The 16,813-nt window shown below is 37.7% G+C and overlaps 1 protein-coding gene across 1 annotated transcript in view; it reads left to right on the top strand.

The window, feature by feature from the left end:
• Positions 1-16,813, top strand: part of LMO7 (LIM domain 7) — a 90,642-nt gene that overhangs the window by 56,823 nt on the left and 17,006 nt on the right. Inside the window, exons 14-21 of the mRNA XM_010015399.1 lie at positions 1,144-1,286; positions 2,553-2,994; positions 3,766-4,086; positions 7,009-7,123; positions 13,318-13,479; positions 14,843-15,027; positions 15,604-15,664; positions 16,718-16,774. Coding sequence (XP_010013701.1) covers positions 1,144-1,286; positions 2,553-2,994; positions 3,766-4,086; positions 7,009-7,123; positions 13,318-13,479; positions 14,843-15,027; positions 15,604-15,664; positions 16,718-16,774 — 1,486 coding nt within the window. The remainder of the gene's footprint in view (positions 1-1,143; positions 1,287-2,552; positions 2,995-3,765; positions 4,087-7,008; positions 7,124-13,317; positions 13,480-14,842; positions 15,028-15,603; positions 15,665-16,717; positions 16,775-16,813) is intronic.

The raw sequence follows: 16,813 nt of genomic DNA, 5'->3' as shown, positions 1-16,813 counted from the left end.
TGCTGAAGGGCTAGGTGCTGCCTACCTTCAGTGGCCCTAGAAAACAGGTTTTGGCATGTGTGCAGCAATTTATGGGGCTGTCTTCTGAAAAAATCTGTCTCGTGCAACTGCTAGGGATGTCTGTTTAATGCAGAACTGAACTTATTTTAAATATCATCATAACTATCTGATTGATGCTTCAGGTTAAGACTTGTACATATTGTAATAAAGCCTTCAGGCTTGATTTGTCTGGACACAAAAGGTAGGGCTTCATGTATTATCTGAAATTTGTGAATATTTTTTTTTGTGAAATGATTTGAATGTCTGAGCATTTGATCCTTGGGAGAAGGGAGGTAAATAATATTTCCCCATGCAAGTTTTTGAGGCTTCTATCCCTTAATAATTCTCTCTTAAATCCAGATTGTAAACCGATGTGATAGCTTTGCATAGCATCATGATGGTATCTGAAGACCTTTTCTTTTTTTATTAAAATCTCTGATTGACAATGATTACCAACAAGAAGATGAAATTAAGAACAGAACACCAAGCAAGAAGTTCACTGTTGTTTGTTTAAAGCACCTCAGCTATCTCATTTCTAATGTTCAGTACTACTTTTAACTCAGCTCTGGTATTTCATGGAGAATATTGCCAGTTCACATTGTGGTTTTACAGAAATGAAGAAAGTGTAGAAGTACATGTTTTCAATTTAGAATTTAAAACATGTTTGTTCTCAAGCTAATGTATCAGTTTAACATAGTAGTGATTTCAGGGGATCAGAGAGGGGGATGCAGAGGGAATTATCCCAAACTCCAAATCCCACAACAAAGAAATACAGACAGTATTTGCATTTGTTTTCCACTATGTGTCACTGGGTGAAATATTCTAGAATAAAATAGAAAGTGTTGTGTTCTAATGGGGAGGAGGGCAAAACGTACTTTTCCACTTGTAGTCCAGTGATTACAATTGTTAACATGAACAGGCAGTGAGCAAGCCTTGTAACCCTAACTGAAATACAAGAGCCCCTTTATCATTTAGTAGGGGAAGCTACACGAAAATAGTGCTGCAATGCAGGCATGCAAATAAAATCAAGGCAGTAGGTAGTGTCATGTAGGTCTAAGAGGTCTTGAGAAAATCTGATTGTATACGTTCATTTTATTCTTATAGGATCTAGCAAAATGGAAGAATCGTAGAAAAAGCTTCACTTCTGAATTGCAAAAGAAGAAGGAAGAGAGAGAAGAAATAGAAAGGAGAGCCTCTGAGGTGTCTGAAAGGAGTACCAAGTCACTGAAAGAAATGCAGCAGGAGAGGTAATGACCCTAATGGGAGTATTATGTTGAAGAACTTAATTCTGAGCATTTCTGTTCCCGTGAATTCTTAAGCAGCTTTTACTGGCAAGTTGCAATTGATTCTGCAGACATCTCAACAATTTTAGTTGCAAAACGTAATGTAGAAATCTAGGCAATTGAAGGATGCAATATGGTCCGCTAATGCATTGTTTTCACAGAAAGTTATACAGTTTTGCTCTATAAATGGTGTTTTACTCTACTATCCATAAACAAATGTATTGAGAAGTTAGTATTTGCACCCACTTTGAAGAGATTAAAACCATAACACTGAACTGGATAGCTGCCTTTTTTTATTCCTAGATGAACTTAACTATTTCTCTTTCCTCTATCACTGCATTTGCTAATCTTTTAGCCACTGTGGATAAATACAGCCAGAATTTCAATGTATGTTACAGAGCTGTAAACTTTTGCTTGATTTCCCTTCTGTCCCCAGTTGGTCCTCTGGGTGTTTACAGAACAAGATTCTCTCCAAAGAGTCAAAAATGTAAACTGAGTAGCACAGTACCACTTCTACTGGTAATAGTCTTTCAAATGCATGTATGAGGGGCATACGGACATGGCATGTATTCATAAATGAAATTTAAGAGTGGTTTATGTTTCTGGTGGGTTTTTTTTAATTATTTCTGAGTACAAAAATTAGTCTCTTGAGTGAAAATATGGATGCTAGTTGTATTGAATAGCCAGGATTGTTGGAATCTTAAAATGGTGGGGTAAATATTATCTCTGTGGTGGTTGTTCTTTTATGACAAAAGGAATGAATAGCAGAAAAAAACCCCTGAACAACTGCGCTTCAGGAAACCATTTTTGTTTTCTAAAATTCAATATTTAGCATTTTCACAGAGCAAACACATCAGAACTATACAATTCAGGCAGTGTTACGGGACTACCTTCTCATTTTTTCCTTAATAAAATCTGGATTTCTGAGGATATGTAGCTTGAATAGCTATATCATTTTCTTGGCAAAGAGATTTCTGTCATGGTGGCAACTTAATAATGTTACAGTAGTACACCTGAGTGTTATGGGAGTATTGAAATGGGGAGGAAGGGGAAGAAGGTATATTTAAAAATACATTAAAATACTATGAGTTTAATGATGTCATTCATTTTCACTTACTGGAGATGTGCTTCTCAGTTTGTGCTTTGCTTTAAACATTCAGTAGTTGAAAGACTTAGGGGCTGCCTGTTTGTCATGTCCCTTTAGTATTTTAATGTGCCCTGTCTCCATAGGGAGGACAGAGATCAAGACTCCTACAGGCAGCGAAAACACGAACGCAGATGGACATATTCACTGAATGATGATGTGTTTAGTGAAGAAAAAGCTCCTACAACTCACTCAGCAGCAAAAGACTACCTTTTGGAAGAAGATACCACCTACAGCACTAAGGACAGCAAAAGTGCAAATGCTGCGCAACAGCACAAGGAGAACCTGCCAGAAAGCTCAGCTACTCATGAAGCTCCCTCTCCACCAAAGAGCCTGGCAGAGGAGCAGAGCTCGGCTCTTTTGTTTACCCGCTACACAGCGAATGCTCAAACTGGGTCAGCTCAGGTTTCAGCTTCTCTCCCGAGAAGTTACCAGAAAACCGATACCACTAGGTTAACATCTGTGGTTACACCAAGACCTTTTGGTGTCCACTCAAGAGGAATCTCATCACTTCCACGGTCATTCACGGTAAAATTCTGCTTCATTTCTGCAGTTTGGGGCCTTGGATAGCGGGGGGAACAGTAGAGTTTTAACATTTTATTTATTTATTTTTAAATCATCTGCTGTTTGATGAAGGCTGTGTTAATAGAGCAGGCAATTCCGTCATGCCTTTAGATGTTTACTCATGTTTCTGTACTTAAAGGTACTCCTACAAATAAGGCTGATAAATGTATTTGGTAGAATAATCTTTTTATTACTTTTAGTAAGTCTCCTTCATGTTCCTTATCAAAACCCTGGTTTTGTCAGATGTAATTGTCTGAAACTAAGTTAACGTAATTAACTGCTAAAGACAAATTTTTCAGGTGATGTAAGTTTCCCCTGCTCTGCTGACTTCTGATGCAATTGAAATTTTATGCTACCTTAAAATTTACCTGCTCAGGAAAGCACTGAAACACAGAAATTAATATCCACACTCTCCCCCCGACCCTGATTACCTGTGCTGATTTTCATAACTTTCTCCTAAATCCCTACTTGTCTCAATTTTAAAAATGGTAAGAATGCAAATGATTCTAAGCAGGTGATTTTTACATTTTTATTTTAAAAATCTAGACTATTCTGCAAGCATTTCAAGAGAAAAAAAATGTTTATTTTCTTTAAAGTAGGTAATTAATAATGGATACAGTAACCAGAATTTGCATGAAAGGGAGTTTTTTGCCAAATATATAGATTGCTGAAAAACTAGGATTTGGGTTGGTTTTTTTTAAGCATATGTTTACGAAACCGTTATTTTTGTCCTAGATGGATGATACCCAGAAATACAATGGAGAAGTAGAAAAACCTAAAAGAACTCAAACTTTGTTCACTAGCAGTTCATTTTCACAACCAGACTCTGCACACCCTCTCTCCACTGGTGCATTCAAAAGCAGAGGTGAGGAGGAGGAGAAAGAAGGTGTTGAGTCAACACCTCCTCCTAGTTCAGCATTACCTGTAAAATCCCAAGACCAAGATGCTGGAAGCAGTATTCTTAAATCAGAGTATTGCCCTCCTCCTGATTCTCTTTCACTTGCATCTTCTGCAGAAAATGTGAGTCAGCCAGAGCCTGAGGATTCAAAATCCCAGGTAAGTGTGGAAATAATGTGATTTCTTAGTGTAACTGAATGCTACAGTAGAGTAAAAGAAAAAATAAGTAAAATTACATCTAATGCAGGTATTTTTTGGTAGTAAGAAAACAGTTCTGAGAACTACTATTTCCTTTGATTTAATTCAGAGGAAATAGAATATTTGGAAAGCAAATAATTGGTGCTGTTGCAGCACTTTTTTGCCTGCCCTTTATATGCCCTGTGCTTAATTTTATTTCTCATTCTAATTCAAAATAGTTATTCTAAACGCTGTGATGCTTACAAAGTTTTTCTTATTCTCCAATGTAACACGTTGTGCACACAATCAGGTATGTCAGTTAGATGAATGATCTGAGCTGCTGTAGCATTCATTTGCACTTTTAAAATGGTGGTAGAAAATAAAGATCATCTTTTTAAAGGCCAGCCGTAAACATTACTATCATACTATCCTTTTTCTCCATCTATTGTGGCCTGAGCTCCCATCCTTTTCTTCTTGTTATTCACTTGAAATTAATCTAATTAATGTTCGCATTAATAATTTTTAAAGTAAATCACCGTCTCTTTGTGTATGTGCTGATTCAGGAGTTGGGTCTTTCAGTGTTTTTTTTTGTTTTTTTTTAAATACATATCCTCAAGGGCTGCGTCTTCTAATTGATCGTGTGTTTCACGTGAAAAAAATGGAGCAATAGCTTTAATTGCTGATACCTTTCTGTAATACGTAATGAGGTGGTTCAAACCCCTTGACAGATTAGAGACAAATTCTTTGCATTCCTCATGCTGCTGGAAAAGTTAATTGTGCCAGTTGCTTGGGTGAGAATGGTAAGACTTTAAATGCTGATTTACGAAATCACTTCCCACACCAGATTTTTATAAATTCAGACACTGAACCATTCTTCTTCCTAATCACTTATGGAAAAGGAACACATTTTGGTTTAATACTCCTGATACGCCTTGGGCATTGCAATGAAATTATCATAATTTTTTGAAACTCTGATTGTTTTATAAAGGAAAGAGATCATGATCCTTTTTTTCCTGTGTTATTACAAAAGCAGGCAGAGAAATTGCTGTTGTAATCAGTGAAAACATAGATTAGATGTGGGTTCTTTATATCTCTTTAAGGGAGCCAAATGAGAACAACATGTCTACTTTGTTTGGGTTTTTTTTTTGTTTTTCTTTTTTTTTCATTAATCACAAGATTATAAATCATCCTTCCTGCTAATGAGTTATGTATTTTGGTTTTGTTTTAAAATAAAATAAAAAAATAAAAATGTTTAAAAAAAGCTTGTGTTTTAAACAAGCTATAACTTAAGGAATGCAAGCTCCATTTGGCATGTTTGTAAATCATTGCCACAGTTGAGGGATTGATACAGTTCAATAGTCATCAGTGCAATAACACCAGGTTTGTGGAGTACTAAGTGATTTGCAAATGACCTGTCCAAATGATGAAGTTCAGTGCACAAAGTCGTATTACTCCTCTCACAAGAGGCAGATTTAAGGAACCCCACCGGGTTGGGATGGTGGAAATAAAAATAGCAGCAACAGTAATTTCCAGGAACACACTCAAATTCAGAAGCTTTAAATGTGCTCGAGCCCAGTGTAAAAATCTAACCTGTCTATTCATAGAGTCACATTTGTAACTAATGTGAAATATGGGAGCATTTGCAAGCTAGTAGCTGTGTTTTGGAGAAAGGACTTTTCTTCCCTGGGCTGTAACAGAGTGTTGTGCCAGGAACATTCCTGTAACACAAGGTGAAACCCTCAGTATGTTGCCTTGCAATGTTTTCTTCCACACCCGGCACCCGGGTGCTACTGAAGCATTCCCTGGCTAGCTACATCTGCTGTGCAGTGCTCCCTATAGCTGCCTACTGCATCCTACCAACATGGGAGCTTTGGGGAATTGGCTTAAAAACCTAGACTTAAATACTTTAAATCCCAACCCTTCAGGAAGAGTGGTTCACTGGGCAACTAAAATGTAATTGTACGTTTAATGTATGCGTATAAATATGTGGAGTCTCCTCTGTGCATGGGTTGGAATATATCTATTTTAACAGTGTTTGGCAGAAAAAAGTCTAATATCTTTCTTTCCCTTTGTAACAATGTCAGTTCCATGATAATGAAGTGAATAGCATGCATTTGAGTATTTTAATTGTTTTTTAATGAGTTTGCATTAAAACGTTTACGTATGCAACACATGTTTACAATATAGTGTGGGATTGAAAGCAAATGTTCCAAAGAGTTTTCCCAATCAAATATTTCTTTAGTTTAAAATGGTAACGTTAAAGTTTTATTCTGATTTTAAAAGCACCTTGAAAATCCACTAGAATAGAAGATCTGGATTCTAGCTAATTCTGGGATTAGTTTTATTATCTGAGGCCTCCATTACAAAATGCGTAGCAAACTAGTAGTTTTTCACACAATATTAAAAAGATGATTGTTCACTCAAGTAAATCTTATTGCAGAATTGAGCCTAAAAGAAAATGATGATGCTCATTGTAGGATGTGCAAAAAATAGAGATGAATTCCTGTTATCTGACTTTTTCACATCTGACTTATGCTGTCTCGGGAGGCAGTGCATTCCAGAAATTTACAAGACTTATTTATCCATAAAGACCCATTTAGTGGTTTAGTGTCCTCACACTCCTTATATTTTGTCGCATTGTGTAACAAAACATTTAAAATAAGAGAAATGCACAGCTAAATATATGTGTAGAGAAAATATGAATGCAAACTGAAAATGTACCTGTTTGAATAAAAAACAGATGAGTTAGTTAACTAACTTCAACACTGTTTCCTTTGTCTATGATGGTAATAATAGATGATTAAAGTTCACATTCTGACCAGCCTCACCTATTTAGAGGATAAACTTTCCCTCATTTAGATTCCTGTGATACCAGATACTGTAGTGTCATGTTTTATTTTTCAGGAGCAGTACAGTGAAATGAGAATCAGTATAAACCAGAGACCTGGCCACAGTCGCAGCTTTGGGTTTACAACAACTTGGAGTTCTTCAGGGGTCTTTGTACAGACAGTTGAAGAAGGTAAATATGTATTAACTGCACCAATTTTTGTTCTTGTGTTTAGTTTGCAGACGCTTCTAAATTAAGGCATTTACTGTCAAGAATGCTGCAAATATTTTTAAATATCCAGTGAAAAACTGAAAAATCAATATTTAGTTTATTAATGTATTTATGTGAATCTTCATTTCTTGAAATGGATTGAATGCACAAATATCTAAAAGACGTTTTCCTAATCAAGGACATTTCTATAACCCACTGAAAAGGCACAGATGCAAGCACTCAAACATTCACCAAGCTCCTTACAGAACAGTAGTAAGGGGCACCTACAGACTTATAATAGCCAGATTGTTCCTTTCATAGACTCATAGAATGGTTTGGGTTGGAAAGGATCTTAAGATCATCTAGTTCCATCCTCCTTACCATGGGCAGGAATGCCCAAGGCTCTGTCCAACCTGGCCTTGAACACTGCTGGGAGTGGAGCATTTACCACTTCCTTGGGCAACCTGTTCAAGTGCCTCACCACCCTCATAGTAAAGAATTTCTTCTTTATATCTAACCTGAACTTCCCCTGTTTTAAGTTTAAATCTATTGCCCCTTGTCCTATTGCTACAGTCCCTAACGAAGAGTGCCTCCTCAGCAACCTCGTAGGCCCCCTTCAGATACTAGAAGGCTGCTATGGGGTCTCCACACAGTCTTCTCTTCTCCAGGCTGAACAGCCCCAACTTTCTCAGCCTGTCTTCATAAGAGGGGTGCTGTAGCCCTCTTACAGTCCTCATGCCCCTCCTCTGGACTTGCTCCAACAGCTCCATGTCCTTTTTATGTTGAGGACACCAGAACTGTACACAATACTCCAAGTGGGGGCTCACGGGAGCAGAATAGAGGGGCAGGATCACCTCCTTTGACCTGCTGGTCATGCTTCTTTTGATGCAGTCCAGTATACTGTATATTATATTTCAGCTAAGTTCAAAAGATTTCACTTCATACTGTTTGTAAACACATGCAGAGGAACCTTAGGAGTTAGTATTTTTATTTCAGTTTTCCCTTTCTTAGTCATGTTAGATCTTGGAGACAGTTAATACTATATAATACACTATATAATGCAGTTTCAACTTCTAAATTAATTTCAGCTGCAGATTTTTTTTCCCAGCTGTGTTGATACTGAGGAAAAGCAAACATTTTTGTCTTGAAATGAAACATACATAAAGTTTATTTCTAAGCTTTAGTAGTCTTCTGCAGAGAATAAGCTCAGGTTTCTTAAAAAAAAAAGCATAACACACATACTGAAGCAAATCACATATAATGCTTGTTTTCTGAACAGTGATCTTTCCAATTGTCAGTAATACTTCAAGAATATTGAATTGTGCCCTTTCTTCCAGCTAACACAGGATCATCCTGAGAAAGGAGAAATAACTGGAAACTTCTCATTTAGTTAGCCCTTCATTATGCTTTCCAGAGAGGAAAAAATACCATTTAACAGCACTTACTGAGCAGCCCTGATTTTCCCCTTCCCTCCATTTCAAAGACAGTTTTTAGACCTCTTTTCACTATAGCTGGATACTTCTCATAATTAGATTGTAACCTCTAATATATACTTTGCATGAAGAGTAACTTTCTGTTTGCTTTTCCTGCTGCTAGGCTTCTAGTTTAATTTTGTTATTTGGAGACAGAGAACTGCCTCTTTGCATTGCCAGCTATAAATGAGAAGCCTGAGGGTAGTGAGTGTTCCAGCTGCTCATTCACAAGGGTCCACATGGACCCTATCCCCAGCTCTGTAGGCAAGGAGAAGATGACGGCCTTGCGGCTGTTATCTTGGTTATTCTTTATTACAGTTCTCACAAGGAAGGGTGCAAAGTATAGATTAAATGGAGAATGGACTGTCTCTTGATATTCTCATTTATAACTTGTGTTTAACGCTTTTTTTTCATCAACTGGCTCAGGTTGTATCTGTATTCAATAGCTGCAGCTTCCTTTAAAGGACAGCCCATTGAAAGAGTAAGATCTGTCAGTTATATACTTATGAACGTTGCATTTCATATTTGTAAGGGTAAGTTACAGGATAATCTGATTGGAAAGGGCCTTGGGAGAACACCTGGAGCAAACCCTGGCTCAAAAGCGTCAAAACTGAATTTGGACCAGGTTGCCTAGGGTCTTACCCAGGTGGGTTTGAGACCCTTGAAGGATGGAAACTGCACAGCGTCTCTGGGCATTGCATAATTATTCTCTTGGAGAAAATTTTCTATGCATCTCCAGTCAGACTGACCTTTGTTCATAACCACTGCGCTGTGTTCTCCTGCCATAAATTTCAATAGAGAAGGCTTTCCCATCTCAGTGACCTCCTGGTAGATAATGGGAGGTACTGCTGCAGGTCCCTCTGCAGTCTCTCTTTTCCGGGCCGAACAAGCCCATACCCATGAGCATCTCCTCACAGGGCAAGTGCTCCAGCCCTGACCATCCCAATGGCCTTCCAGTTTATTAATCTCTCTTAGTGGGGAGCCAAATCTGGACACGGTATTGTTGATGTGGTATAACAAATGCTGACTGAATGGGATAGACACTTCCTTTGATCATGCTGGTTCATATAGCCCCAACACTGCCAGGATCCCCCCAGCCCTGCTCTCAGCCCATCAGCCCTCAGCTTGTACCATCCCTGGGGTTAGTCCATCCCAGGAGCAGGACTATCTGTATTTGGCCTTGTTGAATGCCATGTTCCTGCTTTGAACAGTAGCCCAGTTCTCTACCCTCTCCCTTTTGGCAAGTTTGCATGGTTTGCAAACTTGCTGAGGGTATGTTTTACCACCTCCTGTTATTGGTGAACATGGTAGAGAGGACAAGTCCCAGGATACATTCCTGGGGAGCTTCACTTGTAACCAGCCTCCAGGCTGAGTATGAACCATTAACTGCTACCCACAGAGCCTGACAGCCCAGCAAGTTTTTCACCCATCTGGTTGTTCTGCCCTGTAGGCAATACCATCCCAACTTTGATGCCAGGATACCGTGGAAGATCACATCAACAGCCTCATTAAAGACAAAGTGGATGGTATCCACCATTCTCCCTTCATCCACAGATCTAGTAGCCTCATCATTGAAGACAACTGGGTTGATCAAGCATGATCTAGGCTTGGCAAATCCACACCAGCTGTTCCCAGTCACCTTTTTCGTGAAACCAGTAATAGCTTCCAGGAAGACATTCTCTGATTGTTTTGACACACTTATCCTAACTAGCTATATGATTTTCTTCAGGCAATAGATAACATGCATTTATTTTTTGACTACTACGATTGTATTCTACATACGCTTTTCCTTCAAAAAAATATTAAGGAAATTACTTGGCAAGCAAAAGTAGTGTCTTATAAATGTTCTCAAAAAGCTTAATAAGAGTTAAGTTCATAACACATGTTACAGTGAGACCCATTTGCTACACATAAAAGAAGGTAGTTCTCTTTTTTTTTCTTTTTAATGGGGATTTTTAACCTTATACTAAAAATTAGGTAGTCATTAATCTAGACATTGTTCTGACAACTTCCCCAGTACCGTATAATCTTTATTGTTTCAGCCCTTTCCCTTTCACCCACCCTATTTGCAGTCATTTTTTGAGATTGTGTTGAGATAGGAGTGCACATGTCTGTGATCAAACACTTGCAGGCATGCAAGGTAAACTTGACCCACTTCCTTCAAGTTTTAATTTTTTTGTATGACTGAACAGTATTTATCTGTTGTAATAACAACAGGTCGGGATAAGTTAGAGATAAATAAGATATATGGAAAATATGTGAGTATTTGGTTGGTTTGTTTTCATTGGGAAGTAGTAAGAAAGAAAAACCTTTTACCTTTATCTTCAGGGAAACTTATGAAAAAGAACAGTACTTGTTTTATGTAGTGTAAACTTAAATCCTCTACAGCAGTATAAAGAAATTATCAGTCTCCTATAGTCTTGGAGGAGCTGGACAGGGAAAGACAATTAGCAGCATACACGTTTTGGCACCTGAATTGCCAGCTTTGTATAGTTACTGTAGGCTTCTCTGGAAATGAATGAGAGCAGAAGCCCAGTATAGACACCCTGGTTTGTACTCTTGAGGAGCCCTTTTATTCACAGACTGCAGAGGCAATAGAGGAAGAGCAGCTGGCAAAGTTACGTGCTAAAAATTGAGCAGTGTAAGTTGTTCTGATTGTGCTGCGTCTACACATGCAATCTAGAGACTGCTACTATTCATTCATATCTGTATGGTTGGGGTATGGTCTGGATATGTCTTTCTGGTGATACTATATGAGAAACAATGTAATCCTAAATTCCCTTTCTTTCCTAAAACTGAGCTGAGGTATGCTGTTCTCACTTGTTCTCACCAGGTTTCATCCCTATCAAATGATTCGAGTAAAATGAACACAATCTTCTTTTGGTTCCTAGAGCTCATTCTGTCACAACACAAAGCAGGGAAATTAGCAGTTCTGATGTCTCCCCTTGAGCCTGAAGCATTCTCTGTACATGTTGTATTAAATATCTTAGATTTTTAAGTCAAGCACAATTCCAAATGTTATATGATGATGTTGAAAATAGTAACTTCAGTGGTAGCATATTCTGTAGTATGCTTAATAGTATCTTCCACTAATAGATTAGAAAACCCATTAATTCTAACATCTTCCTGGCTTTAGAGAGATGCAAGTTTTTTCCAGTTTAACTGTCACCTATGTTTTTATAATATTGCTTAAAAGAAATTGGTGTGTTTTGAAAATTTTACTGGTAACTGCTAATGGAGTTTTTAGTCTGTACTTGAAGAAGAATTGAGCATGGAGCTATGCTCTTCTAACACAGTAGTTAGAGTTCACTAGAAAAACAATACTAATGGATCACTGTTTGGTGCAGTAATAGGAAGCATAGTTTTTCTTCATTCCTCAACGTCCTTGGGTGCTAGGAATATTAAAAGCTATCTGAATCCTTAGTAGATGATCCAGACTTATAGCAGCATTTTACTAGTGAGTCAGGAAGCATGTCATGCTTGTCCACATCTGTTTCTGATAATGTAATATAGCATTGTTCTTAGTATATTTAAATAAGATGTTTGGATTTCACTACTGACTCTGGAAAATGCTTCCATTGTGTAATTCAAATTTGTTTTATTTTATTAACATGAGGATTTATTGTGCAATCTTCAACTTCATTTCACTTGGCTTTTTTCCATTTTCTCTTCTGCTGAGGGAATAACTGTTAATGGAAGAACTCATTCAGATCTAATTCATAAAATCTTAGTTGGGGAAGTTTGAGTTTCTCAGCTCATACATTTTCTGAATTAAATAGAAAAAAGTTTATTAACTGGTTCTGTATGTTCTCTGTCCTTAGGCTAGTAAGATCGCCTGGCAGTGTGTAGTAGATGAAGAAGAGTATAAAGGGCAGCCTATCTTGCAAAATATCAGTAGAATTCAAAGTTCAATCTGCCATAAAATTTGCTCTTAATAGTCAAAATAAATAGAATCCAGAGAAGTCTGGGGCAGCACACAGCAATGTTGTGAGTCCAATTACCAGTCAAATTGGAGCTAGCAAGCTATTTTAGCAAAACAACAAAGCAGCGTGCTCTTGTCAGTAAAGCCCAGAAAATGTAAATAAGAACATGAGAAAGTCAGCTTCTACTGGAATTAAGGTGGAGGCTGGGGTTGGTTTTGGGGGGCAGGGATTAGGTTTTTTCTTGTGTGTGTGTGTGTAGGTTTTCTTGTTTGGGTTGTTTTGGTGTGTGGTGGTTTTTGTTGTTGTTTTGGTTTTGGGTTTTTTTGGGGGTGGGTTTTTTTTTTTTTTTGGTTGGGTTTTTTTGTTTGTTTGTTTGGGGTTTTGTTTGTTTGTTTGTTTGTTTGTTTTTTTACAAATAAGAGGATTGCCCAAACATCAGCTAAATTTCAGCTAATCATTGGCTACAGGTACTCTGGTGCTGCCTCTCTAATTCACTAGGGCCCAGAGGTTGTTTATTAAATGGGTTAGCCAGACTGGGAACATTTACAAGTCCAAAAGACTGATGTTCTTTTTTCAGAAGTTTCGAATTGAAGCACTACTTTGATACCAAGTTTACTGATCTTACATTACGGTGTAATAGATTTGTTCAAAGACTTTCTGAATATCCAGCAATAAGCATTTCTTTGAATTGTTTCTCCACCCACCCAACCCTCAGTCACAACTGTGGTAAAAAGTAATTGTGAATGGAGACCTAATTTTATTTTTCTTTTGTTTTCTGTAGTTAGCCCTGCATCAGTTTCTCAGCTGCATGTAGATGATGAAATTATTGCTATCAACGGCACAAAGGTTTCATGTATGGACTATAGACAGTGGGAAGAAGCCATCGACAGAGCACTAGAAACTGGAAACCTGCTCATGGATGTCAGACGATATGGAAAGAATGGTGAGTTGTTTCATCAGGCGGATACAGTATGCTCTTTAAGGCAAATAAGCTCTGTCTGTGCTGAACCTGACAGCTGAGAGTTCTTATTAGCCTTACAGTAGTAATACGTATCTAAGCTAAGTAGTTTGCTAGCATGTCTCTTGCATTTTAACACCACTTGGCTTTTTTTTAACTACTCGTGCATTAGAAATGTCTTGACAAGCAAGTCTACAAAGCTCTGAACTACTGACCTCTCTTGTGCTCTGACCTGTTTGAGAGGATGCACAGGTAAAATGTGTGCAACCACCATACAAGGGGGAATATAACATTTTCTTTCCTGACACATCACAGAAATGAAGAGTCTGGTCTCTAGAGGATAGTGATTTTTAGAGCCTTTCTCCCTCAACCTTCCTTTATTCAGGGAAGGAGAATCTTGTGTTCCTTTCTTCAGGGAGTGTTTCAGGTAGTGGATGAGCTTTGTGGGTGATGTATTGTGCTATGATTTTGGCCACTGCCCCAAATACTGTAATGCTGTAATCTCTCCAGAATGGTACTACCTATTCTGGCTAGTGAGGGTTTCCATCCTGTCTGAAGGCCTTGTAGCATCTCTAGACTTGCCACGGGTTAATCAGGATACCATTTCAAAGTCCCAGAATAGTTTTTCCAGAGTTGAAAGTGCAATCAATGACTTCTTTCACAGTATAAATACAAAACATTCTTTCAGGGGGAAGCTAGGTAAAATAACTTACCAGCAAGTGGGGAGAAAAATAGTGGTGTGAGGAAGAGACAAGAAACAATTCACTTCTATAGGGCCTAACACAAACAGTGAGTTTAGTGGAGAAGAACTCACTGAATAAACCTAAGGTAGTGGGAGGGAAGAAATTATGGAATCTGAGAGAAGATTATAGTTAGCCTTTGCGTCATCAGTTTCAGTAGTTTAGTTTAGTTTAGTTTGCCTTTTTCCCCTCATGCTGTGCTTCCTGATGAGCACAGGCATGAAAATGACACTTCCCTGGATAGAGTATTAGTCAAATTGTACCTTGAGTGAGTAAAGCTGGAAGAATTTTCTCAGTCCTTACTAATGCTAATGAAATAGTTTCCAATGAATACTAATTGCTGTGTGATGTTGAGCAGCTGTAGTTTTTGTTAGCAAAACGTGGTATACTTTTACCTGGCTTATAACTAACACTTGCATTTTTGGGGAAGGCGGTCTGCTCAAAAGCCCTTTTTGCTGTCTTCACAAATTCCACCTGATTTGTGTCTCTTCCTCTTCTGTTACATGTGTGTTTTGCGTACGTAATTTTAATGTATTTTCACTAACTCTTGTTCTGTTCTTTGACATTACTGTCTACATTAATTTCTTGATCCTCCACATACCAAAAAGATTGGGGCAAAGACCTGCCTTCCCTGCCACATGTAAGGCATAAAATCCTCAATCTCACCAGTATGGCTACCAACATTATAGGTGCATCTGAAAATAAATGGATTGATGCAACTTCTGGAGAACATGTTTCAAATGTTTCCACTGTATCAACAAAAAGAGATTTATCCAGCAGCCTTCGAAGTTCTGTGAGTATGTTTTTGAAGGGTCATGGGATTTGGAGTGAGGAATAAAGTAAAATGTAATGCCTTGAGAGAATGGAGAAAAGACCTTGGGAATCTTATTTTTACTTGTATTGTTTAAGGAACATACAGGATATTGCAAATATGGAAATGTGGCTATGTACATATTAAGGTAAATAGGATGTTTTAAAGACTTGCTACTGCCCATTCATGAGTGGACACTAAGTGATAAATGTTAAAATACATGCAGACTGAGTTTTAACTAAAATGTATAGAGTGCTTGTTCTTTAGAAAAGACTTTCATCTCTATTATTAGCATAAATTAAGGTTGCAACCCCAAATTACTTGCAATTAACACCCTGCCTGCCATGAAATAGAAAGATCTCAGCTTCTGGAATTTTCTTGCAAACTAATATAAGACACTCAGGAAGTTTTAGATAGTTTTGTACCTTTCTGTGGAATGTGTTCTGACGTGTTTCGTGATAGAGAGTTCCTGTCAGGGGAGATACGTAACTGAATAAAATTCCACAAATCTAATGAACCTAATCCCTTTTTTTATTATTATTATTACTATGTTTTTAGGATACAGAAACAAAATTGATAAATGGAATGCAAGGAGATCTTGGCTCTAATGAACAAAGAGGTAAAACACCGTTGCTTTTCATCTGCTAATTGTGTGGGTTTGCAACAAGCACAGACACTAAACATGTAATCATCACAAGCTTTGTACAGTGGGTGAAGCAAGACCTTAAAGAGCTGAAAGCTGGACAGGTATTACAGAGATCTAGTTTCATTCAAACTGGGTGTAGTTTGCTTCCACGATGTGTTAGGCAGTTGAAAAACTGACAACAAAGCAGTGACAACTCCCCAGCCCTGCGTCCTGCATTAGTGGTTTTAAATATTGTGGTAGGGGTGAAAGAGAAGGAGCAGGCACACAATTTGTTGTAATTGGTACTGCATTGTGTGGATAACGGTTCAATATGAGTATCGATTAATTTCACTGCCCAGGAAGAGTCTAAAGAGTATTAAACTTTTTGGTTTTCTCTTTCCCCCTATTTCAGTTGTGAGGTTTTGGGGCTAGTGGTTGTTTTGCTATTAAAATTTTACTTTTACTCCTGGCGATGATATTGATGATTCCAGTATGAATAATAATTACCTATGATACTATGAACAGTTATAGCCTTACTTGATGACAGTGAGAGAAATCAGGTATGTATACTTTCCAGCAGAACAACAATCCTTAAATGGATACTTTGTATTTCATTTTATCTTGAATGCACGTGGCAATTTATAAAAAAGTTCCCCGAAGAGATCAGTTGCCCTTGGGAGATGCCTTTCTGTTGACCTTAAATGGTGATTAGTCTCTTCAATCCAGTTTAGCATCTCAGTCAAGGAGGCTTAAATTAGACCAGGGGAATTTGAGTCCAAGTTTGTCACTTGTGCAGTTCTTATAGTTGGACATTGTTAGTGATAAAATGAAATACTAATCAGTATATGATGTAACCTACTAAAAACTGTATTTGTTATTATGAAAGTGAAGTTTCCTTTGTGTTTCAGGGGCTTCTTATTTTTCTGAAGAGATATTGCTGTAGACTGGAGGTCTAACAAAAGTTTCTTATCCAGTGGTGATAGTAATTAAAAAAATATAAAAGAGCACCTCATTGACTTGTTTGTATTATTTGTATTTTTCAAATAGCATCTGAACCTATTTCTTTGAAAAACTTAAAAAGACGGTCACAATTTTTTGAACAAGGTAAAACAAAGAGCTAACATTTCCTGTACTTCCACAAAA

The sequence above is a fragment of the Nestor notabilis genome, unplaced genomic scaffold (genome assembly GCF_000696875.1).
Source record: "Nestor notabilis isolate BGI_N333 unplaced genomic scaffold, ASM69687v1 scaffold3105, whole genome shotgun sequence".
NCBI lineage: Eukaryota > Metazoa > Chordata > Aves > Psittaciformes > Psittacidae > Nestor > Nestor notabilis.
Note: the sequence above shows the minus strand (reverse complement) of the source record. Positions and strands in the feature narration are given on the sequence as shown.